Below are 26,873 nucleotides of genomic sequence, written 5' to 3' on the forward strand. Positions count from 1 at the left end.
GAGATCAGGTGGAGAGATCCACTTCCTCTCAGGAGGAAATCCAGGAAGAGAAAGGTTATTTAAGTGTGGGAGTGGCCTATTTGACTCCCCTTTTGTTTGAGACCATGCTGCAAGGTGAGTGTGTTTGCTGATCCTGTGAGTTATCTATCTCCTTTAACTTTAGCTTATATTGGAGTTATGCTATGTAGCGTGTGAGATAGAATATGGTGAATGTGCTAGGAAAGGTAGTATTAGCACTACTTCTACCTGGAGCTCGCATTTACAGAACCTGGGTTTGGTTGAAGGTGGCAGTGCTGTTTGGGCTGAGAAAGCCATGTGTAATGTAAGGTAAAGGAGGTTGTTGGGTTGGTGTGGGGAGCAGTGAGACCTGGCATTAGGGGAGTGTCTCTGGGATGCCAGAGATCACTGTCTAGCCTCCTGGAGGTGTTGTGGGACCAACTAGACAAAACACTGGTGAAAGGAGGTTCCCACCCGATGACCCCAAAGATAGTTATCACTGCTGGGGGGGGGGGGTATTTCCAAGTCAAAGGGCTCAAGTCCAAGTGAAGTCACGAGTCACTGGTGTTAAGTCAAAGTCCAAGTCAAGTTGCAAGTTTATTTTGTCAAGTTGGATCTAAAAGTCATTAAATTTGTAACTTGAGTCTGACTCAAGTCACACCTTTGTTGATTGCATTATGAGAAATGTAGGATCCTGTGTTTTCGGCAATTGAGCCAAACTAAAAAGTCAGGATACCTCAGTGTCTGCCGCTTTAATTTGGATCTTTCTTTTTTAATGTGTCTCTTGTGAAAGTAACTTTGTGGAAATGCCAGGCTGTTTGAGTAATCCTTTAAGTGTAGAGGCTGAGTTTCTGTCTCATGTATTTGAAGTTTGTTTTTCTTTTCATCATGTGCATGTTGATGAGTAGGTATTTTGTCTCCATCTCAAACATTACACACTGACAGCTAACAGTTAAATATCTTTATAAGTCTACATATCGTTCAAATGATCTGAATTAATAAAAGTAATGTAGAGTAAAACCTTTATGTTCAGTTTTACCTAATTAAAAGTTTTTCAAATAAAAATATAACATAGAATTATTTCCCTTATGATCCCATTCACCCTATTTTTTTTTATTTTTTTGGAGTAACTTCCAAACACTGTCCAAACTTTTCACAGTCAATAAATGTGGTGCTGCAGACTTGTGTGCTGAATGAAAAAAAAAGAGGAAACAACAAAGACACAAATACAGCTGGCTGAGGAAATACATGGGCTTTAATCCTCAACAACACTACACTTACACAAAAAACACACTCAGGTACAAAATATTAGAAAAAAATGAATTTAAAACTTCAATTAAACATGACAAAAAGTGGATTTGGCTGATATAAAGGCAATATTAAACATTTTGGCAGATAAGATGAAAATAAATCAAAGTATTTTTCTGTTACCTGATTATAACTCAGAGGCTGTAGGTGTACAGTGTGAGATACTGTACATTTGTCTCTCACCTTAAAAGCTGATCAAGCAGCAGTGAAATCATCCCAACTGCATCACAGTGTTCAAACATTGTTTTAAATATTATTTTAACGGTGTTCATCTCTAGCCCAGATCCATTAACTGTATGTGCACATTAATAAATTAAATATTTCTAACAGAAGCATTCAGTCCATCTCATTTCACTTGAAGGCGTAATTAGCTGCCTGGAGGTCAGTTGAGAGCGTAGTTAAACTGGTTGGAGAACTTCTCGTGTTTTCTCCTGTCAGCTTTACTCAAAACGTCAGCTACTCTGCGCATGGCGCTCCTGGAACCAAGGACAGGACAGAGGAGAAGAAGAAAGAAATCAGATAAAACATTAAAATCTTCAAATACAAAAGCATTTGCTTAAGGAACATGACATAAGTCTCTTTAAATGAGTAGATAATGATCAGTTTACATGTTAGAATGGTGGTCTGCTGCTCTAAGTGAACTACATGTGTGACCCTGACTGTGCATGCTCTGTGCACCATATATAGTCCACTGCTGTGCTGTGATATGCAGTATTACACACTGTGATGTAAATTCATAATACTTGAGCGGTAAACGACACAGTGTTTCAGAGCTTTCAGAGAATGCTGTTCCTGCTGGGACAGGAAGTGACGCACTTGCTGAGGACTTTTTTCTCCAGCCTGGAGCGGGACGTGTTGGCCTTCTGCTTCAGATCACTGAGGTTGGGGTATTTCTTCTTCTTCCCTCGCCCTTTCTTCCCCACCTTGTCAGAGCCCAGATTTTCTCCTGTTGCCGCTTCGATGTCCTGCATCAGCTCTGCATCCCGCCAGTCTGCAACAGACAGAAAACAATCATTTGAAAGGTGAAATAAGAAGGAAATCTGTACCAGATTTCATCTCAGGCTCTTGGTAACTGGCACAAGAACATACTGTAAGATGTAGCTGTATTAAAAGCTCTGTGGTTCTCATGTTGGAAGCTTGGTCACACTTCTGAGTCACTGCCTACCTTTGTTATTGTACCCAGTCCAGCATGTCATAGTTTCAGGTGGTACAATACTGGATAAGCTCGAGTTTGGCCAGCTTTATTTTTAAGCTGTGCTAGGCGTGTGACACCAGTCTGATGTACTGTATGCAGCCATCATACGGCTAATGAAAAGAAAACTTATGAACTAGAATCATCTACTCTTCCACTGAAAATTAGACCACGCCAGCATGCTGACATAGGTGTAGTGTTACTTTCCATTAACATTCATTTTAGTTGATTATCTTCCATGTTTATAGGCTATCAGTGGGGATGAGTCTGTCAACCATGTACATCTTCCTCTAAACTTTTACAAGAGGAATATATGATTACATTAAGAGCTACAGCTGGGTAACTTTTACAAAAATAACTCTGTCATAATGTCACATTAACCTGACAGTAGTTTATCAGACATTTAATCTATGAAAAAAAGTCAGGTTTCTCTGGCTGCTCCTGGTGCTGCTAATGGCATTTCCAAGAATCCACCGTGCCTCAACAAAAACAACCAATCAGAGCTGAGATGTCTAACACAGCGTCAGAAGCCCTTTTTACACAATGATCACGCTACAGAGCCACTACAAAGTCCCTTCTTTACGCCGCCTTTCCATTTTTACACAGAACCAAACAACGGCGGCATCATGTGCCCCAGTGTGTGATTTTGGACAGCTGTAGGCACTGGGGAAGCAAAGCAGGCGTGACGTGTAACACAGCAGCGTCAGCCTCTAGTGTGACATATAACATATGTGTCAGCACCACTTTATAAACAATAACAATGGCATAACATGGCAAAGCAATCATTTACCATCCCTGTTTTATGGTGGCTGATCTCACTCTCTGCTCAGAGGGTGAGGAGCTCCCAGACCTCATTGTTTTTTCCAATTTGCGGACATCTTTCGGATGCTGTTCTCTTTCCTTGAGTTAGCTACTAACTGCCAACAGTTGTTTTTTAAAAAATAAAAACGGGTTGCACACATTACACATCGTCAAAATGTCACAACCATTCTGTCAATGGACCCATTATGCTGGCTGTCCCTTTTACACAGATGTGGTTTTTGCGCTGTTGTGGCCCTCCAGTGCCAGGTTAAAGACAACTGTGATTGTACCTTTTATACAGAACGGCGAGGTGGCATAACGGCGTGAAATTCCCACCTTGAAGAGGCAGTCAGTACGTTTACATGACACTTGAAAAAAACGAATTATTGTCTTAATCCGACTATAACTGGACATCTGAAGTGCATGTAAATGCGTTACTCCGACTAATATCGGAGTTCTCCAACTCCGATTTTATCCGGCATGTATACGCCTTAATCGGAGTTAAACTAGACAATGCATGTGTGCATGCTCCACACCCCCCGCGCTGGCGTATGACCCCGGAACAGACAAGACATGCTATTGTTGTAGCCCTCCAACAGCATACGGTGTTCTTGTCTGACCACGAGGGATAGCATGCACCTTATCTGCACAATCAGTAACGCGTACATTACGTACGAGATGAACAAAGCTGTACGATTATCCATCTTGCTGTTGTTCGAAAATGCCGGTCTGCCGCCTGACTCCAGTTGTTTATTATTAAGTGACGTAATAGGTCAACCGGAAAGGGGGCCGTATTAACCCGCTGAAACGACGCATATCGCCACCTAGTGTTGAGGAGGAGGACACGTTCCCGTCAGTAATTCAATTTTCTCAGTTGCATGTAAACTGGGACAAGGACAGAAGTCCGATTAGATGCCAAAATCGAATTTTGAGCATAGCTCGATTAAGCTGTAAATGTAAAAGGGGCTAATCACTGTAAACAAAAGAAGTCAGACAACGAAAAGCTCACTGTCACTTCCTCAGAAAAAGATCGACGGTCTATCTCTGTTCACTTGTCTTTGCTGTGTAACAGTACACTGTTGTTGGCAGAGGAGTTTTGTGTTTGCAAAGCTCCTCATGAAGCTGCGCACTGAAGATATTGAGCTTGACAGAGTGAGAGCATACTCCTCCTTGCTCTGATTGGTTGTTTTTGTTCAGGTGCAGTGGATTCTTGCAAATGCCATTAGGAGCTCTAGGAGGAGCCAAAGGAACCTGATTTTTCCACAGATTATCCGTCTCATGTACTACTGTCATGATATAGTGACAGTTTTAGCAAATATGGCAGAAAGGTTTTTTTTTTAATCAAAGTTACCAACAGTAGCTTCAACGTTATTCAGTGTTTAAGCTGCTCATCACAAGAAGATGGCAAAAGCCTTAGCCCCCGAAAGCTCAATGCACAACAAACATTTTCACTTTGATTGGTTAAAAGTTTAAGTGTGACTAAAACTAAGATACGTTTTTGGAAAATACTGACACTGAAACAAAATTTAGTCGGACACACACAATACAGAATAGTAGCTGTGAAACAGCAGTTTAAGAGCAGTCACGAACACCTTTACTGCAGCTGATACTGTTTAAAAGTCTCAAATTCAACTTGACTTCATGCTTTACTTTGTTCAGTCAGTTTCTATGATGTGAATGTAATAAAGTTCCTCCTGTTCAAACAGCTACTCTTTCTCAGTGCCACAATAACAGACTGAAACTTTAACAAAGACTCATGTAAATGAAAAGTGTAATGAAGTAATTACAGCTGATAACATCCTGCACAGTTTTACAGAGCAGAAGTAGTAAACAGTGTGTCGTGCAGGCTCATTTGGATCCAATTGTGGTGTTAATGAAAAGTGTAATGTCATAATTCTGGGTGATAAAGTAAAAGCGTGTGTAATGCAGAGTAATGACGGTCTAAACGAGGAGACGCTTCTAGTTAATGACGTACTGCGGTGGAATTAGAGATAAACCTGCAGTAATGCAAAGTAATTACACTGTGATTGTGATGGGATTGAAGCCGGGCTCTCTGCTCTGTCAAAACACTGACCCTAGCTCAGTGTGTGAGAGTGTGTATGGGGGGGGGGGGTTATTAATCAGCCGGGGGGGGGGGTTATTAATCAGCCAGTCTGACCCTGGGTCTGACTGGACCTTCAACTATCCCTCATTACACATACACACACAGGCAGAAGAGCAGTAATTGAAAAGCAGCTGGTGTATTTAGGAGAATCATTACTGCTAAAAGAGGAGCAGCTGCATTTACACTGTGTGTGTGGGTGTGTGTCCTCTATCACTTTGTTGCCATGATCTTAGAGGAGTTTGAGAAAGTAAAGAAAATAAAGAATAGAAATAACAGATGAAAGAAAAGAAAGAAAAAAGAAAATATAGAGAAAGGTAAAAGAAAGAGGAGATGGCCAAGCGAGAAGGACAGTCCTCTGAATTTAATCAGTGTTGCAGCAGCCCTCTTTTCTCTGTCAACACCTCTTAGCCCCTCCAGCTGGGGTCTGTGTGTGTGTGTGTGTGTGTGTGTGTGTGTGTGTGTGTGTGTGTGTGTCAGGGCAGGGGCCAGGCCACACACACATCCACTAAGGCATCTGGGGTCTTTGGTTTGTTCAGACGTCTCTCAGCTACGCACCACTAAGCATGGGGACCCCGGATATGTGTGTGTGTGTGTGTGTGTGTGTCTGAGCCCATGTAGTGGAGCATCTATTCCTCTCATCCCCAGCAGTCAGTCAGTCAACAACATGGACTCTGATGTTTGGTACTACTGAACTACTACTACTACTACTACTAGAATAGAATAGAATAGAATAGAATAGAATAGAATAGAATAGAGGTCTGGGTATTTTCTACTTCTAGGTTTCTCCACCTTTAGTACCACAGGTGAAGACATGCTATGCAAGAGAAGAAGTCAAGATACAGCACTAGTGCTCTTTAGACATACTGATGATGGTGAACAAGATAGCGGCCTGTACTGTCATGGCATGTTGATGTTGATTTAAGGTTGTATATAGTCTCTATGCCGTAGCCTATGCAAGTGGTTTATGCCATTGAAAGCATTTATACTTGTCTACGTCACTCTGCTCTGCTTACATATTTGCTAGTGGTGGGGTTTCTGTGCAAAGTCTGATTGATTCAACTAAATCACCTGAAACACACATAAAATGCAATATTATTAAACACAAGTAAACAATTTGGCTCTGTTATAGTTAATAAGGTTCACAGACAGAACACCTGTCTTTTGCTAGACACATTTTCACCACAAATAAAAAATTGCATAAATTAGCCCAGCGGCTAGTGGAGTTTTCCCCCACTCATATGAAGCCAGGAACAATAGCAACATTTAACAAAGTTACAAAATTTGGCTCAATTGTTACTCACAAGGTTCACTGACAAAACAATTGTCTTGTATTAGACACATTTCCCCCACATACACAACAAGCTAACGTTACTGCTGTAAGCCTATGACATTTGACATTGCATAGATTAGCCTTGTGGCTAGTAGACTTTCTTCTACTCGAACGAAGCCAGGATAAATCACACACAGGACTTAAAATGCTATTTTGTGGGGGCTTTTTTGTCCTCACAATTTATTGTTTCTTATCTGTGAAATAAAAGTAAATTAAAACTTTATTTCCACTGAGGAAAATGTTTTTCAGTTTACAAAAATAAACAGGGGGTCTGCATCGCTGTAACAGGAACTGACATTTGTGAGGTAAGTGCACGTCAGGCTACACCACTGGTACGTATAAACCCCTCTTTATAGTGGCATTTCACCAATACATGTGTTTGTGTTTAAACAGTAGAGCCAGGGTCTGAAATTAACAACTGCCAAGCGCCAAATACAGGTAGATTTACCATTTGGTGAATAATTCTGAGATGGCTATCCACCACACTGGCAAGTAAATGTTTGTACCAAAATATTCATGAAATATAAAACTATGCTGATAGTATCTACTGTAACGCTGTATGATAAATGGACCTGTACTTGTAAATCGCCTTTTGAAGTCTTCAGACCACTCAAAGTGCTTTTACACTACAGAGCCACATTGATCAATTTACACACACACACACACACACACACACACACACACACTGGTGGCTGAGGCTACCGTACAAGGTGCCACCTGCTACTCTTCCTCAACGTTAGGCTGCTTCGGCATGCCAACAGGAGGAACCAAACTCTACCTCCTGAGCCACAGCTGCCCTGCCTGTAGTTTTAGCACACACACACACACACACACACACACACACACACACACACACACACACACACACACACACACACACACACACGTACACTGCAAATGTGTTTTTACCTGCGTCCTACTATGAAACTGACTAACTAGGACACACTCCTAGTGTGGCACTGTTGTACTACCACTTGCTGCTGGTCTGCTGCTACCATTAGGCAAATGTGTAGGTAAGGGTTATGAGTTGGGCCCATACATGTGAAGGTAACTGAAATATCAACACAGAGGCTCTGTAGTCTGAGCCAAGACAGTAAACTCCTTACCTTTACTCACAGCGTCAATGCCAGCGCCTTACAGCGTCACTGCTTCCCTTCTTATCTTTCACAATAAAACCCCTACACATATACACTGCATCACTGCTCACCAGAGGAAACATATTCACATGCTGAGGCTGTGATGAGTTGCTCATTATAATAAAATCATTTTGCTTGACACCTTGCTCTGGCCTCTTCTTTAAGTTGGTATTCAACAAGTACCTTATTATTACAATGAAATGCACTGAAATGAGTAGGTTATATCTGTGACAAAAAGGCAGTATGTTACATTGGCCAGTGGATTTTTTCACCTACAAGCCCCCTGGGCAAATGACTCATAAAGTTAATTTCGGACAATGAGTACAGCCTTGTCATCATGGGATGAAAAAAAAAAAATACTACGATTACTGCTAAAGTACTTTGTAACGTTAACTCCATATTTGTACTGGAAACAGCGCAAAAATAGTGTTCTAGCATGTGATGTTCCTTCTAACTCATGGGTGTATTACACTCACTAGACTCCCTGGATAATTATCTCACCAGTACCTGATGCAATACAGTCTATGGATGCAACACGCTTTCACATTGCATTTTTCTTTTTTCTTAAAGCAGCAGTGCTGTTCTTGGACTGAACATCCTCTAAGGTTCTGGCTGTCTTGATGCTTGCCGTACAGTGCCAGCATGTTTGGATGGTCACTACAAGCAGAAAGACACTTTAACACACTCAACACACGTCTCTGACTCACATCACTCTGCTGACAATGCCGTCACCCAGTAAACCAAAACTACATAGCCCTCAGTTTGACCACACAGGTCAAGAGACAGCTATGTTGGCTCCATGTCTGCCGCTATGACAACTGGTCCCGGCTGACCTTTAAGCCCAGTTCAGACCAAAGATTTGCAACGAGACAAAACTGTTATAGAACATTGCAGAGAGAAGTTGCGGCGCTGTGAACTGAGCTCGACTTGCTGTGGCAGATGCTCCGTCCCCACCAAACCCTCTGTTTCCGTCCTCACAATGTGCCTGTGTCGTATGATGGGTTGCTGCTGCTCGCTGTATGTGCTTAACCATAAAAGCCATAAAATAAGCCTGAAAAGCTGAAAAAAATCAGAATGGAAGTACAGAGAGTTGCTGCGTAGAGATGATACACCGTCTCATGTAGTTGCATTGGTATGAACCGGCAGGTTTTTAGAAGATTGCAAAATGGTGCATTGCCTGTTTCAACTTGTCTCATCGTGACTCTCTGGTCTGAACTGGGCGTTACAGTGTCCCTCACTGCCTGTTTAACCTCCCCGTGGATACATGTGGGTGTTGGTGTGTTTATGTTTGTGTGTAAATGTGTGACTGAGTAGTAGAGGGAGCTGAGGCCAATGGTCCATCAACTCATTCAGGCCACTACCGCCCCTACTGTGAGACTGATGTGTGTGTGTGTGTGTGTGTGTGTGTGTGTGTGTGTGTGCCTAGGTGTGAGATTGACTCGTGGATCGATAGTGTAGTTGGTAACAAAAGATGCTATTTCACAACTCACTGGACTGCATGCCATGGCCACACACGCACACACACACACACACACACACACACAGGGAGTTGATGGTTAACAAGACACTGCAGGCAGCTGGTGGACCTCCTGCAGGGTGGTGCCACTCTCACACTCACACACACAACAACAAACACACACAATCAGACAATGATAATGTGTACAACAGCTGGTTTGGTCTCTTCATCGATGTTACTGGTGCACAAAAAGGAAAACCTACCATCACTACTCACAAACTGATCGAAGGCATTTACACCACCAGCAAAAACAACCAAAACCACTTGTCCATGGATACGTCCACACCAATTTACATCAACAAGATATCTAGGGTAAACTGACCAGTGATTAGTAACAGTTAAGCTATTTCGACCAAAAAAAAAAAAAAAAAAAAAAAGATGCTCAGGTTGCTCACTAAGCAAACCGATGTGGATGAACTCTTCAGAAAATGTCAGTAAGTGTTTAATAAGGTAAAAATTAGCAAACTCCATCGGCACAGGAAGATCATGCATAAAAGCTCAAGATCAAAAAGGAACTTGTTTGGGATTGTTGCAGCCTGAAATGCCTGATTTCACAACAGTATTTCTAAAAACCTGCGATGCATGTTCTGATATTTAAAGGTGTTTTTTTTTTGCAATAAAAAGTGCGGAGGCAAATGAAAATTGCAAAAATAGTTTTAACTGTATGTGAATAGTTATGTAATGCTGTTCAACGCAACGCTTAAGGACCGTCTTCGTGAGTCGCTCTTCTCCAGCTTGCTCTGGCCGGTTAGCACGAGGCTAACACAGGATAACATGATCTCATCACTAATCATCATGTTTTGCCACTTTGGCAGAAGCCTCGCAGCAGCAGTTAATATCCGACACCAAGCCAACAATCTCACACCGACACCGAAACGGCTCGACTCTGACGTGATGCTAACAGTTAGCCTTGTCACTGTGTGTGTGTGTGTGTGTGTGTGTCGGTGTGTGGCACACTGGCCACCATAAAGCCACCCCAGCATATAAATGAATATGCATGGATATGACTCTTACTGTTTCTTTGCTACTGTTACAGGTCACGAGAGCTTCCTAATGCAGTCTCATGTGGCTTAAATTTTCTGGTGAAATTTTTTGTGACATTTTTGAGAATTAAGGAGTGGGTAGTAACATGAATGCATGTGTGAGTATCACTCCTCACCAGGCTGCTCCTCTCTCTTCCTCCTCTCCTCCTTCTCCTCCCTCAGTCGGTCCTCCTGCCTGCAGGGTCGACCCACCTCATCTCGAGGAATGATCCGCCCATGGAAAGGACACTGGAGGACAATCAGTGGCAGCTCAAACACACAGTAACAGAACTGCAAATGGAAACAGACATACATGTCTCATTTTGTGTTTGTCCTGGTACCTTGAGACGGTCTTGTCTCTGACACAGCTTCCCATCGCCCAGTGGAGCTCTGCAGTAATGGCTGACGGGAGTGAATTTGCCGGGGAAGGAGATGTATCTGCTCCGGCTCTCTGCCAGGAGCTCCTCGTTCTCCACTTCCTCATCTACCTGAATGGGAACCCAGAACTGATGCTGAGAGGTCGACCTGTACAGAGACAAGATAGGGGACCATATTATACGCAGGTTTCAGAAACCCACATCGAAGACCATTTAAGACAGTTCTATTACTGTGTGGAATTCAATGTAAGACATTATTTATAAAATAAACATGGTATATGTGATAAATGCACATGCACACAAATGTAGTGTGTGTGTGTGACAAAACACACAGCTCACTGTACTCTACAGTCATGTGTTTAGCTGCATTTGTGTCTATCAGTGAAACAATGTTGGAGTGTGTGTGTGTGTGTGTGTGTGTGTGTGTGTGTGTGTGTGTGTGTGTTACTTGATGATCTTGCCAGCGTTGGGCTGCTCCTGGCCCCAGTAGTACAGGTCCAAACCAAATGGCACCACAGGAGCATCACCAGCCTTCTGCTTTGAACTGGACTGAGATGAGGTGGGAGCTGAGGAGCTGCTGCTGGTGCTGGTGCTGGTGCTGGTGCTGGTGCTGGAGGACAAATGAGAGGAGGGAGAGTTAAACACAAACTACCTAGACAGCACTTTAATCATCAAATGTGTGTTAGAGGGAAATAAATGTGATCAGCATTTTAATTGCTTGAACTAACAGTTAATGTCCTTTAATTTCTACAAAGTTGATTTGAGGAGATATTGTATGAGGTATGAGATAGCAGCATTGCTCTGTGTGGGCAGCAGTCAAACACACATCTGTAGCGCTGGTTTGTAAATGACGCAAAAATGGAAATTGATGAAGTGACAGTGGCTGAACATCTCTGGTGTCTAGGGCACTGAGACTGATCTAATTAGCCAGGTCATTACGAGGGAGGCCCTTGAGGCTCATCTTAGTGCCTGCTCTCAAAGGCCAATGTAGTTTTATCTCTAATGATGTCTTAAACGATGCTATGGAGATTTGTATAATAAATATAAGTGCCTCCCACAGAATTTGATTTGTGATGGTACCTGAAACTACTGAACTTTCTGTTGTTGCTGTTATACAGATTGGACCCACCCCTGCTGGCAGGGGAACTGAGGGATGCACAGTGTCCATAGGAACACAGCTGGTTTCATTCAAGGTAGGTTGGGAAAATGGTAGACGCAGATGGGTCTGTCTTCCATAGCCTTGCATCTCTGCCACTGAAGTGATTTATTGAAATACTACAGGGTCGGCCAGGAGAGGAGGTCGTACCGTCCCTCTCAGTGTTGGAGCATATCTATACTGGCTGTACACAGGAGCAATACTTGCAAAGTTTCTCTTCCAGGACTAAGTTATGGTTCATTAACACTCCTAGGCTTCAGAATTAAGGACATTAAACCTCCAAACATGTACAGGCTTTAAATACCACATGGTACAACCAAATCAGAGCAAGATCTTCATTTGTTGTGTATCCCTGCTCATGTGAGTGACACATGCCTGTAAGTGTAAGGTATGTTATAAATCATGCAGTGAATGTAGGTACAGTATAATAAGAGGAGAGGAGGTGAGGTATGAGAATGTCCATGTACCCTCCCAACAGGAGGACGTAAGAAAGTGAACTGAGAAGAGAACATGTGAGAGAACGTCACAGAGATGAGGGGATGGTGAAAGGTAGAGTTTTGTCAGTGTTTGTACCTGGATTCTGCGGGCAGAGGGAGGTTCTGTTTGAGGTGGCGCAGTGTGGCCGCTGCACATGTTGGATCCTGCTCCTCCTCTATAAGTCGCTTCAGCCGCCTGGATGCGGAGGAAGACGAGGAGGAGGAGGACGGAGGAGGTGGAGCTGCAGGTCTTTTAGCAGGAGGTTGTTTTGTGACTGGTGCTGTTGAGGTGGAAGGAGTTGGATCCAAACCTGCCAAACAGAGACAAGAGGAACTTAACATTATACTGAATGCTGAAGTGCAACGCCTTGGTGTTCCTCTTCTTTATAAAGTAAAATAATCACAACACCCTACATAAAACATATCTAAGGGCCTGACATAACCCTAGGTCTAATTGCCAGGGGCAAGTAAATGTTTATGCCGTTCAAGTTGTTTGGCCAATCAGAGTTTGCAGAGGATGTCACTGTTCTCAAGACGAGACCTATGAAGTGCATCATTATTTGCTGAAAGATGGGTGGAGAAAGCAAAATTCTTTTTTTTTTTTTTGCGCTCTTAGCCTGCTAGCCTCTTACCCGTACTCGAAAAAAATGCCTAGGCCAAACCGTCCATCTCAGAAGCAAGCTATTCATTCTGGCCCCCATGTTAACAGGTTCGATCTAGATATCTAGAGATTCGGCGACTTGCCTACTTTTTCCCATGACACACACAATTCTCTGCCAAAATAAACTGCGAAAATGATCTGTTGATATCCATATTGTCATCATACCAACCAATTATACCTGTACAGTGTCAATATCACAGACATTAACAACAATCTAAATATTTATATTTAACTCTACGCTTTCTGTTTCCATTTCAAATTAAAAGCCCTCTTGCATTTCTGTGGACAGAATCCCTTCATTTGTTAACATAACTGTTTATTATTTACAATTGAGCACATGCTTCTTAATCTTTTCCTGTCCAAAATGTATATAAATGACATTTCTCGTGATGAAATGAAACACTCTATTACTGAAGGTGATTATCAAAGGCAAACTTAGTGTAGAAAGACAGGGTTGGCAGGCAGCAGCGCTGCAGTAGCAATGCGGTCTGTGTGGACACCACACGTGTGCAAGCTGCAGCAGTTCAGAGAGGTCACTGTCACAGACAGGCAGAGGCAGACGATGTGGCCTGCTCCAAAAAGAAACAGGAACTCTCTACTTTTTATGGAAACAACAATACTCTTGGGTGAAAAACAGCCACCAGAGTGTGTTTTGTACAGTTTTGTACATGAACATTACATATCATTGACTACAAAAAAGACAAACAAACCTCAAAGGAAATCCACTGTTCTCTCACATATAATCACCAAAATTATGGGGGAGAAAAAGAGATATTTTAATTTTTTGCCAACTGGGCCATTGAGAATATACAAGGGGCCCAGGGGGTTCAGAGGGGGAAAAATAATACGTTGTACACTCATCCCATCCAACCCATACATCTGTAGATCATTACTACATTTCTATAAGGATTTAAATATGTTGTTTTTATGTCATTATGCAAGGTTGACCTATTTGGATCTTAACACACTGTAAAACAGACAGAACTGTCACACAGAAGAAAGTGCTAACAGACATGAAGAAAGATCAGCAGCCGTCTGTCCAGGACGTGTGTGTGTGTGTGTGTGTGTGTGTGTGTGTGTGTGTGGTCAAACACTGGGTCAACAAGGCTCTCTGGGGACTGAACAGGACTTAAACACACACACATGCTGCAGGTGAGATCAGAGGGAAGCAGTAAGCTGAGAGCAGCCAACATGCTTATCCCACACATTATTAAGACTGACCTGGATGCTTCAGAGATTCAATCACTGCCATGCTACACTACACAGTGATTTGCCCTTTTTTTTTTTTTTGTTTAATCAGGACGACAGCCTATTTGCATATTTACTCTACTGCTTTACAAACAATTTACATACAAAAGAGTTAAAACACTCAATTTCTGTATGAACACTACTACAGAAAGTTGTGCAAGTTTGAAAATATTGAATCCATGTCTTAAATACAAGCCTTGTTCTGAATGTATTTTGAACTTAAGACCTGGCTGTTACCAGAGATCTATTGGCTCCAGCTCGACAAACTCAGATAATTTCATGGTCAGACTGTCATAAATTTTGTAAGGTCGGGTTCCAAAAGGACACATTTGTTAAAGATTTTGTTGCTTTTGCACCAAATAAAATAATCTATTGAGGAATATACACTGTCAGAGACATGTGTGTCTCAGAAGTGTAATAAAACAAACACCATACTTTAAATAGTGACATCCTGAAGCCAGATCGATTCACTCCTGAAGTCCTGAAAAATCCAATTCTATCAGTGCGAAAACCATTAGTTGATTCATTGATTATTCAAGTGACAGAAACTTCATTGACAAAAACTTTGATCAAATGTAGACTGTTACTTTAAATTTAAGTAAAAATGCCCAAAATTGGCCGATTTAATATTTAACTTTACTTTTTAAATGGGAACTGTGGTAGTTTTGTACCTGGGCCCTATTTTTCCATGTTTTTGTTAGTGACATATGGGGGCAAACATTTTTGAACATGGTCCAGTATTAAGTGAGACCACTGCAGAAGGCAGCATCAAAACAAGCTGCAATACTCAAGGCATGTTCACACCATTAATTTCTGTACTTGTTTTTGCCACTGACAGGATCAGATTGTTATTCTGACAACATTACTGAAAAGATCCTTACAGAGATAGACCTCTTTGTTTAAGAGTAAGATCCTTTTTTTTTTTTTTTTTTTTTACAGGAAACAGCCTCCAAATTGCTATTGTCAAACCCACCAGACTCCACTTAAATAAACAGTAATTTATCATCATAAAACATATTTCATTCACAGTTGACAGAAACAAAACAAACCCCCCAAAAGCCATTGTGCTTTGTCTTTTCACTGTCCCAACAATCTGCAACTCTGGATTGATTAAAATAAACCCCTTATTCACCCATTTAGATATGAAAATATGCTGGCTCTACACATGCTAAAAGTACCGGTTATTTTATTGGAGTCTGGTCGATTTTGCGATGGGGATTTCGGGGCTGTTTCTGGTTAAACAAAAATAGTCTTACTCTTTAACAAAAGGTCTACCTCTGTAGGGGTCCTTCAGTAATGTTGTCAGACACCTGTTATAACAATCTGAGCCTGTCAGCGGCAAAAACAAGTACTTTTAGTGGACTTACGTTGATGGTGCAAACATGCCCTGAGTGGTTACATTGCAGCCTGTTTCACTATTGCTGGCTGCAGCCCTCTCACTCAATACTGGACCAATTTTAAAAATTGTCACATTAGTCTTTTAAACACACAACATGGGAAAATAGGGTCCAGGTTACCCTTGAAGTTCCCCTTTAAGTGATTGTGTGAGTTGTTTCAAGTTTATCATATTTGTGTTAATTAATACTTACTGTATGTTGATTTTTCTTGTCAAATGTCAAATGAGTTTAAGCCTCACAATATTTAGAATAATGACAGAAAAATAGGCCAAATTCAAACAGAATTTGGAAAAAAATCACACTGATTCCATAGGTCATTTTAGACCTTTTTAGTTCCAAAACAACAAAATAATAAATCAACTTAAAAATGCACTCATTGTTTCTTAAACCTTTTTTTGTTTCAAGCCCAAATTTGTGATAAATAGTTGACTGATCTATTGAATGAAAATTAATAGGTTATTGTATTGATAACTGATTAAGAGTCATGGTTTCAGGTTCTCATATGTGAGGACTTGCTGCTTTTCTAAGTCTTACATTATAGTAAATTGAATAATTTTAGTTTTGGAATGTTCATGAGACAAAACAAGACATTTAATAATGTGAATGTCATTTTTCAGTTATCTGCCATTTTATAGTGTGAAGATGAATTGATTACTGAGATAATACAGGATATCTGCAGGTTTCAGCAAGTAAAATTTAAGACTTTTTAAGACCTTTTTAATGCCACTTGGAATGGAATTTAGACCAAGATTTACAACAAGCGCCAAGCACATTTGAGACCACGGAGCTTTGGCGCCCTCTAGGGCATCTTTGATTGAATGACTGACTGACCTTTATTTGTCAGGCAATTCCCCATGGTGGAAGAAAGTGGCAGTTGATCGACCGATGACTGACTACAGCTTACTGTAGTGCTAGCTACTTAGCTAGGCTACCGCTACAACGTCTAGCTAAACAAGTCAAGTAGTCTATGCTATCACCTCAGAAACGACTGTGCGCGCTACCTGCTAGCTTGGCAGCTATATATTTGGGCTGGGCGGAGCCAGGCTAGTTCTCTTCACGCAAATGAAATGAATCTCTTTGCAACAGAAGCGGAGCACAATAAAAATAGTTGTGCCGTATTTTTTAAGACCATTGAGTGATGAATTCACGACCATTTTAATGAAATTGTAGGAATTTAAGACTTTTTAAGGCCTTTAATTTAGATACACAACTTTTTAAGGCTTTTTAAGGATCTGCGGACACCCTCTAATAATCTGCAGATTAATGCATGATGAAAATAATCATCAGGTGCAGTCCTCTGCTCGTGAACTCAGTATTTCCACAATCCCAGTTCAGTGGTCCTTACACTACATGTTACAGTGTTAATCGCCTTACATCATGATTTCATAATCACAGTCATGTTTGCACAGTTAAGTAAAAAGTAAGGTGCATTTTGAAAAACTAAATCAAATATGTCAATAGCCATGATACCATGTTATCCCAACTTCACCTTCTCCTCCTTCTGTGATCCCTCCTTCTCTCTCTTTGTCGACTCAATCTGCTCTTTTCAACACATGGCGGAGGTTTGTCTGGATGTTGAGGATGTTAAGATGCACAGATCAATGGGAGGAAATGTGTAGAGTTGTGTGAGTGTGTGATGGGGGTTGTTAGAGAAAGAGAGAGAAAAAAGGGGTTAAGGGGGTTTGAGCGAAAGAGAGGGAGACAGAAACCGAGAGAGGAAAGGCGGAAAGAGGTATTGATTTTCTCGGGTTAAGCAGGGCCTGTAATTAAAATGTTAATTTGAGAAAGAGAGAGATAGTGTCCTGACAGCAGAGAGAGGGATAAGAGGACTGATAATCAGAATGACAGAACAGGACAGAGGGGAAGAAAGAGGGAGAGAGAGAGAACGAGAGGGAAAATAAAATAAAAGGAGGAGAGACCAGAGCAGAGCAAGGCTTTCTCTGAATGAATGAACACTGGAAGAAATGAGAAGAAAAGGAAGAGAAGAAATATAGAGAAATGATAAATGTGATCCACTGGCTAAGCTGAAAAGAGTCAGAGGAATACAGAAAGCAATAGAAAGACTATTGTAATCAGAGAAAGTGAAAGAGAACAGATGAATTGATGTGATACGAAGAGGATCAATGACATACTGAGGCCTACAGAAAAATACCAAACCGAAAAAAAAAAAACCCTTTTAGAGATTCAAGAGATTCATCTGATACTAGTAATCGTTGTCCAGAATAGTAATTATTTTTTATAATTAGATCAAATATAAAAGTAGATGTTATCAACAGCTACAACTAGTTTGCAGGAAACATTATAACATGATAAAGCTGTCCATTTTATGCAGAGCTTTCAGGAAGTGCCTGTCTCACATGGTCACTTAATGCTATCATATGGTAAAAGAGTCCAGTCAGACCAGAAGGTGACACAGCCAAAACCATGTGTGCATCTTTATGAAATAGGTGGGGTAGGACGTTTGATAACTACGTGGTAGTGACTACTTGTTGGGTGGCTGCTTGGAGAGCTACTGAGGCTGGTTAGCTTACCAATAAACACATTGTTGCTAGCTTGCCACAATAGATCCAAGATGTATCTATAGCATTGATTCCTTACAGCTGTTGCCTGTCTGTTGCTGACTTCTATTCTGTTTAGGCGTTTAAACTCAGGCAGAGCAGGGCTTGTGGTTGTATGCCTCTGCGCGCCACTCAAGTTGTAGTTACAGTTTACATCCATGTCTGTCCAGACCCATATGTAGCCATGAGGAGTAGAGGATGCTTCAAATATGGATGTTTCTGCCAACGAGCGACAAATTATGCAGCATATTTACTCCACACACGTCTTCAACTCAGCAGCAGAAGATCTTTACAGTCACAACAGTTTCATGATGGACACCTCGGATTAGTGTCACCAGTTCAGAATCTGACCAATAACTCCCCTTCTGTTCTTGAGATATAACATTAGGTAATAGCCAGAAAATGTCCCAATGAAGCTGACCTTTGACCTTTTGGATATAAAATGTCATCACTTCATTATCTGATTCCATTAGAAATGTGTGTCAAATTTTCTCGTAATTAGTGTATAAAGTCCTATGACCTTCAACCACCAATTTCTAATCAGTTCATCGTTGAGTCCAAGTGGACGTTTGTGCCAAATTTGAGGAAATTCCCTCAAGGCCTATTTGAGATACCGTGTTCACGAGAATGAAACAAACTTGAGGTCACAGTAACCTTGACTTTTGACCACCAAAATATAACGAGGTCATCTCTGAATCCAAGTGGACATTTGTGCCAAATTTATAAAAATTCATCAAGGCCTTCTAGAGATGTCATGATCATGAGAATGGGATAGACAGACGGACGGACAGACAACTCACTAACAGTGCAGAGGCATAATAAAACTAAATGGCGCAGCACAACTAATGTTAGCCTTTCTAATTTGTGTTCTCCCGCAAAATAATCGCTCAAACATCAACACTGTCGAGATGGTTTGCTATCTGTCAACAAGAAAAAATTTCAAGTCAAAAATCACCAAAGTTGAACTCTGTGCAAACAAAGTAGATGTAATTTGACTGCATATATAGAAAACAATAAATGCTGTTTGACGCGCATTTTGAGCTCTCAGGCGAAATTTTGGATCAGCAAACACTGCAGTAATGCAGCAGACTCCTGCAGTCTGGAACTTTTCATTAGTAAATGACATGCATATTGTATGCTTTTTTATCACAATCTTTTGCTGACATCTGTCACTTATTACTGTGTCCATGACTGTGTAATTACTATAAAGGACAAGCTTCATCCTAAATAAGATTCAATCACATTTACAAGATGAGCAAAACTCATTTCATTAGTTAAGCATATAGCAAGGTTAGAACACCATCACTTTACCTACAAGCCAACTGCTTAAACAAAGTAGCTCTTCACTGTGTGAAACACAGAAACACATACTTATAAACTATAAGTGTGCACTGTCATGGTACTGTACATACTCACAAGCACACCAATTGTGTATTAGTCCACAGCTGAAACTAGTTCCCCTCAAAAAACTCTGTAGGACCTGGCTGTTTTAGGACATTACTGAGTCTTTTTAAAAATTAACCATGTCTTTGTAAACATGTTTGCGTCTTTAGTAGGAACTAACATGCCTGAAAAGTGCCACAGACAGGACCGGGGAGTCGGGAAATATTGAGAGACAGACTACAGAGTTGTTGGTTTTAGTTTTTTTCATGAGATTTAAAACAAAAAGAGTGACATCAGCCTTATCCTTTAAATAGATGATTGAATTAAAAAGTATAAATATACAGTCTGAATAATCCATATCATGATAAATCAAGCAAATGATGGATACACATGCAGAGTGCTTTTGCTGATGCTGGTGTGTGTATGTGTGTGTGTGTGTGTTTGTGTGTGCATGTTTGTGTGTATGTGTGTGTGGGGGGTAAAATCTAGGTGCAGGGCTAATAGGGGCTCATTAAAGAGGTTGCATTGTTAATTTGGTATGGCCCCTGTAGATCATTACCTAGCCCACTAATCACCCTGACACACACACACAGCTGTTTTGGGCACATCAGATACAATCTAATTACTTTAGCGTCTAATTGATTAGTAATGGAGGGAGGTGGGAGTGGAGAGGGACGGGCTCGCAGGTAAAAGAAGGAGCTCAGTGTGAATGTAATGACTCAGGAGGCTGGTGGGGAGTATTTGGCAGGGGTCAAAGGTCACCTCACAGCCACAACAACATGGCTGACCTAGCAATAATGGCATCGTCTGCAACATGTTCTATTATGGTGCCATTAACGCAGACACATAAAGACAGACACACATACAGTAAAGAAACTAAAGTTCACATATGAATCTATATGAGTGATGGTGAGAAGCTTGAATATGGCTGACCGAGCAGCACAGTGAGAGTTTTAGTGTTTACTGTTGCCTGGAGCTCGCACATGGCTGCTGATAATGATATAAACATCATTCAAATTCTATCAAAACATGCTGTCATGTAGCTGACACTGCAATAAGATGAGCAGGCAGTTGGTTAATGACCTGAACATTTGACCTCTAACCTAGCGTGCTGCCTGGAGGATAGACACGATCCATATGAGTCCAATGCAGCCACAGTGCAAGAAGGAAAAATACTAAACAGATATTCATATGTAGCTAGTGATGACTGTGTGTGTGAAGGTAAATGGATGTGTTGACAGGACAGTATCCATCAAAGATACACCGGGAAAATGCTTGTGGGAAAAAAACTATCTGTCTCCATTACAAGGCTGTGCTGCATTCCAAATCAGACAAAAACACATAGTTAGCAGTCAGAAGCCAGCATGTGAGACTAGGGAAGACCACTATCTCACCTATGGTGAGCTGATTAGGCTCAATAGGCTTTTAAGGCAGTGTAATTTCTTGGGTTTATGATGAAAGTAGTTTGGAGGTGACTGTAACATCAACCTGAGTGAATAAACACACCAGTTGTAAAGCTGTGCGTCAGGTTTTTAAAGCTTTAGTAATCAATGTTTTCACATGAACGATCTCTCAGCTGACTGTGTGTAATCTAAAATGGTTCACGTGTACTGACAAATGGTGGTATTAGCGTGCATGTGAGTTCCTGTGTGTTTTTCTCACTGGCTGATAATGGCGACAGCATCGTTGCGAAAGCATAGCACTCACTTTCCGGTTCCCCCACACATTAACACCGTTAGCTCTGTCAACACTGCTGCCTTTGTTAGCACTGTTCACGCTGTTAGCACTGTTAGCTGCTTGCTGCTGGCTCAGCCACCTGAATGTTGAGAATTGTCTGCAGACAGTCACGGCCCAGACTCTGAATCACAGATATGCTCTGAATGTCATACAGAGCTCCTTTAACCATGGTTGTATAAATAAACCCATTTAAGAAGCACTTCACCTGCACATTACCAGCTGCTGTCGTTCTTTGAAGTGTGTGTGTGTGTGTGTGTGTGTTTGTTTGTAGAGTGTGTGAATCTTAAAAGATTAGGGCAGCAGCAGGTCTTCTTTTGTAGCTTAACCTCACTATTTATGCACGTGTCTGTAGGTTTGAGATGCACGTGTATGTGTGTGTGTGTGTGTGTGTGTGTGTGTGCCTGTGATGTTAGACTCATACCATACTCCGCTCGCAGATGCTCTGGAATGTGCGGCTCATAGCCCTCTTTCTCTGGAACCTCATCGAAATCATCATCATCATCGTCATCGTCCTCTCCTTCGTCTGAAGCCCTCATCTGAGAAAGAGGAGGTAGGGTTTAGCTCCTAACATCAGAATTAGAAACACAATAATTCAGAACATGCAGAACTGTTTTTGACCAAGTTCTATATTTCTGGTCATATTTCTAATACATTTTGTTTTGTGTGCACCGACAGTCCAATGAATTGTCAAAATTTGATTACATCACTGCTTTCCCAAGTACTTTTAACCACATGAGACAGAGCAAACCTTAAATTAAAGAAGGATGTTCGTCAAACTACTATTTTGTTATTTCTACTTTGGAGCCAAGACTTCAGGGAAACAGTTGCCTGCTAAGAGCTACAATATAGTTAATACAGTGTTACTTATACACTTCTGTCGCCTGCTGTATACTGGTTGTCTGCATACACTTGCATAGTGTGTAGTCTTTTACTACTCTTTGTCATCCATCACCTACTGAGTGTTGAGCATAGCTCAGTCTGATGAGACTACAAACGTGTGTGTGTGTGTGTGTGTGTGTGTGTGTGTGTGTGTGTGTGTGTGTGTGTGTGTGTGTACAGCACATTAACCAGAGGGCAAAGCATCTTGGCAGTGTGATGGACAGATAAGAAAGAAGAGAACAGTGAGGTAGTGACTGGAATTTGGTGTGTGAGACTGAAAGAGATGGACAAAGGATAAGCCTGTTGCTGAGATGCACAGTACAGTATGAACTAGAATAACACACTACACTATGCACCCGGGCACCCTGAACAAAACAGACACAAATACTGGCGCACACACCGACCCTGGACAAGGTGATTTGATCATATTTCACAGGGAGATGATGAGTCTTGTGACCTTCAGGAGTTTAAACAACAAATGCAACACCTGCACAGTGTCCTGCAATAAAACCCACCTCAGTGAAGCTTGTTCCTTATGTGTTTGAAACATGAGCCTCACAAGCTGTTACAATTTAGTTATTTCTTCTACAAAACAAAACTAACAAAAAATACAATCACACATGTATTGACACAGGATGGCTTTGTCATTTATGGAAAAAAATGAGTAATCTGTAAACGGCGATAATATACTGTAGATAAGGAAATACAGTACAGAGGTCCAGCAGCTTAAAACCAATCAGCCCTCTTTGTTAGAGTGCAGTTCATGTTTAAAGACACCAACACTAAAGAAATTGTTACCAACACATATAGATTAATAAGCCCTCTTTGTTTATCTATTTTTGAGCCTATCACCTTTTCTCAATATTCTCCAGATTAATAAGGATGGTCCTAGAGATACACTGATCAACTGGCAAGTGACCTGAATCAGCCAATTTTCAGCTTGATCGACAGTAACGGTCACAGCTGTTCTCATTCAGAGGTCATCAAATACCAATGCTTTGTAGCGACTTTCAGACTCTCTTAGCAACTTCATTTCTACAAAGTGACTAGCAAGAAATTAAGCAACTTATTCAGAACAACAAGGAAAAAGTTGTAATCAGCCCAGAAAATTGCAGTCGGTGCATCTCAATCTTGCCAAAGTCTGAAGTTGTACACAACAACAACAAAAAAAAGGCCAAACCCAAGCCAAAACCTGATACTTTGTCAGGAATGTTGAGGCTCAGTCCAAATAGCAGAACTGTAAAATAAATCTTTTTTTTTGGAAGACTGGGACTTTATTGTACTTAAAGTCTACAAATTTGATGTTGGTACAGGGGGTCAGTAATTCCATGGAAGCAGTCTCTCTCTGCTATTAACAGCTGTAGAAAACTGCAATCCAGATATAGGCCATCAGGGTGAGGTATGAGCAATTCAAAGGACAGGTGTGATTTTTGTGCAAATCATTATATTCTTCCAGAAACAGATTAAGGGAAAATCAGAGTCCTTGTGTTAATGCATCTTAGTGCTGCCTTTTAGGTAGTTGACCTTAAAACACTACTAGACACAATGGAAAACTGTATTGGACACTCAGACACAGTTCTGATGTGGCTGAAGTCCTGACTTAAGGACAGGAGCTATTTTGTCTCTGTGACTAAGCATCCAAGCAGACCAACATCATGAGTGAAGTTCCCCAAGGCTCCATCCTAGGGTTCTCTATTATCTAACATTTAGTTGCTTCCTTTAGGTCAAATTACACCGAACAATAAAATCATCCATCATAATTCTTCATAGAAACAACACTCAGGTTTAAATAGCTCTGTCATCAAGTGATTGCAGTCAAATAGACTCATAGCAAGTATACTGAACAATTCTATAACTGGATGTGCCTGAATTTCCTCAGCAAAATTCACTGAAACAGAAATACAGTAAATGTCTTTGGCGCAAAAGAAGAAAGGCCTAGCACCAATCTTGACAATGAGAGTCAAAAATTATGGTCAGGCCTTCAGGGTTGCCACAAACTTTCATCAACAGAATTTTAAAACTTTTCCATGTCCTTTTAAGACCCATAATAAAAATTTAATACATTCACATAATATAATACAAACAGAACTATATTAGTACAGGTTACTCCAAATCTTAATTAGAATATTATAGGAATATTAATATTACACACCTTTGTAGGACCACACTCTACCTAATGAGCAGTTATTATGAAATCAAGTGTGCATTGGTGCTCTGAATGATTATTGAAATCCCTTGGCTGCCTAGTTCAATTGCTCAATCTCAAAAGTCCAGCACAATTTAAAAGTCTTAGAGGGGCACAGGTATGGAAACATGTTAAATCACACAGTCACAACACTATTTTTCTTGCCCCATTTGCCCGGTCAAACATATCAGATTCAAACTATCTGGCATACCTGGAGGAAGAGACTGAACATGGAGAGAAAATTAGGAAATGTACTTGATGGTGAAAAAAACATCACACTTCAATGCATATTAGAGCTACATTACATTAACAGCTACAGAAAATACATTTTTTATGTTACATTATGGAGGGTTATTCACAGAAGGTAACTGTGAAAATTTAATTCCATGACTTTTGCCAAAACCTTTAAGGATTTTACAAATTCTATGACTTGTCAGGCCTGGAAAATGAAACTGTGGAGTTCCATGACTTTTCCAGGTTTTCTATGACCGAGGGAATCTGCATCATGGACCCACACTAACTGATATACTGAATGCAACCAATTAACTGTCAGTGAGGAGCAAAACATCAACCAGACGATACATATTGAAATAGTTCCATACAGTTCATCCCTCATTCCTTCACTGTCCTCCTCGGGGTTGTGTGATCTCTTTGACTTAGGCAAGCACGGGATGGCAACCATTGTGTGTGTGTGTGTGTGTGTGTGTGTGTGTGTGTGTGTGTGTGTGATGAGCTGCTATCAGCCCTAAGCAGAATTTATGGTTTTTAATTTCCTGGTGAGGTTGTTAGCCATTGGCTGGGCTACAATGCAGAACACAACACTCCATACACACAGGGGTCATTTCCATAACACAAATGTGTGTGTGTATGTGTGTGTGTGTGTGTGTGTGTGTGGTGGCTGCTATGTCTTTAACAGCTGAGGACACAGACACACACACTACAGTCTAGCAGCATAATAATCACAGTGATTAGGGTTATGAGGAGCAGTAAAACCTAACGTTAAACTAACCCCTTATTCCCAAAGGCCTCTTTTTCATTAGTGTGTGTGTGTGTGTGTGTGTGTGTGTGTGTGTGTGTGTGTGTGCGTGTGTGTGTGTGCGTGTGCGAGAGAGTGATAGCAAGGCTGCTGTGTTACCGCTGATAAAGCCCATTAGAATGTTTGAATTAGTTTACAAATGATGAGTCCTTAGATGATTACTAAAACACACCCACACGCACATAACTGAACCATAAGACAGCGTCAGTTAACCATGTCACAGCCCTGAACACACCTCTTGATCCTGTGCACAGAGACCAATTAAAACACTTCATATTACAATACTCACTATTCAGTTAACTAGCAACTAAACAATTAAAGCCTAATTAGTTGTCGTTAATGCAGCCGCAAAGGCTGAGCCATGGTGGGTGGTCTGAGAGGGAGAGGAAACAGGCCTATTTATGAAATGTGAAAACAATATATAAAAGAAGAAAATAATAATGAATAAAGTGAACACTATTTTAGATGCCTTTTTCTTTTAAGATCCCATGAATGTTTAAATACTACATTACATGGGTGTATTTCTCCTCTGACTTGGCTTTTTACTTGAAAACAGTGGGCTGTTGTTTATTTATGCAGTAATACATACTGTAGGTCTGGTACCAATTACAAAAAATGCATCAACTGGCTGATTATGAAAGACACTTGCATCCAGTGCTTCCAACCATACATTTTATATGGCCACTTATCCTGTGCAGGCTCACCCAATGAATGCCCTTTTCACCAACAATTATTTTCATTACTGATAAATTGACCAAATGTTTTTCTCAATAGATTCTTTGCATATGATATTGTACATCGGTGCGCTGTCCAGATGAAAGGCAGGCACCACAAATGCCTATGATTTGAACTCTTTACAGCTGTTCCATAGATCAAATTCAGACAAACACAAAGACCACATCAAGTCCAAAAAATAGTGGGAGAAGTAAAAAAACAAAGAAAAAAAAATTACCACCTTGCAGTTAGACTCACAAGTCAGTCTTTAGACGCTTTGCTTAACTAAAGACTGATGACTTTCTCCCTGATTTTGTGTTTAGATGGGCGGATACAATTTCAGAGTTTAAAAAAACTCCCTACGTTGCAGAACCAATAGTAAATCTGCAGGGCGGTCCTTCGGTGGCTCGCTGAACTCTTGTGCTTGTAAACATAGTCCCACTAGAAACACGTGTAGTGGTACAAAATGGCTCAGCCATGCTCGCAGGAAACGCAGTCAAAGTTAGTGGATGTTTGTCGCGTTTGCGGTGACACATTCTCGCCAACTAAAAGAAACAAACATAATCTTTTACAAGGCCATGACTCATCCGTCCGGCCGGACTATAGAGGGATTCACCTTGTTGTTTACAAATACTTCCGGGTAGAAAACCAGCAGAGCTT

General features: G+C 40.9%; 2 protein-coding genes across 6 annotated transcripts in view; both read right to left on the reverse strand.

Moving 5' to 3' along the window:
• The window catches only part of spdl1 (spindle apparatus coiled-coil protein 1), a 581,008-nt gene that overhangs the window by 513,150 nt on the left and 40,985 nt on the right, over window positions 1–26,873 (reverse strand). The window lies entirely within an intron of this gene.
• Window positions 1,235–26,873, reverse strand: part of uvssa (UV-stimulated scaffold protein A) — a 46,473-nt gene continuing 20,834 nt past the window's right edge. For 2 of the 5 annotated variants that reach the window (XM_050042974.1, XM_050042975.1), the window contains exons 9-15: window positions 21,821–21,935; window positions 12,513–12,726; window positions 11,232–11,393; window positions 10,748–10,931; window positions 10,544–10,655; window positions 2,122–2,296; window positions 1,235–1,781 (exon numbers count right to left, since the gene is read on the reverse strand). In XM_050042974.1, coding sequence (XP_049898931.1) covers window positions 1,688–1,781; window positions 2,122–2,296; window positions 10,544–10,655; window positions 10,748–10,931; window positions 11,232–11,393; window positions 12,513–12,726; window positions 21,821–21,935 — 1,056 coding nt within the window. In that variant the 3' untranslated portion in view covers window positions 1,235–1,687. The remainder of the gene's footprint in view (window positions 1,782–2,121; window positions 2,297–10,543; window positions 10,656–10,747; window positions 10,932–11,231; window positions 11,394–12,512; window positions 12,727–21,820; window positions 21,936–26,873) is intronic. The other 3 variants (XM_050042978.1, XM_050042977.1, XM_050042976.1) reach the window with 3 other exon arrangements.

This window comes from Epinephelus moara, chromosome 4, assembly GCF_006386435.1.
Source record: "Epinephelus moara isolate mb chromosome 4, YSFRI_EMoa_1.0, whole genome shotgun sequence".
In the NCBI taxonomy this organism is placed as follows: Eukaryota; Metazoa; Chordata; class Actinopteri; order Perciformes; family Serranidae; genus Epinephelus; species Epinephelus moara.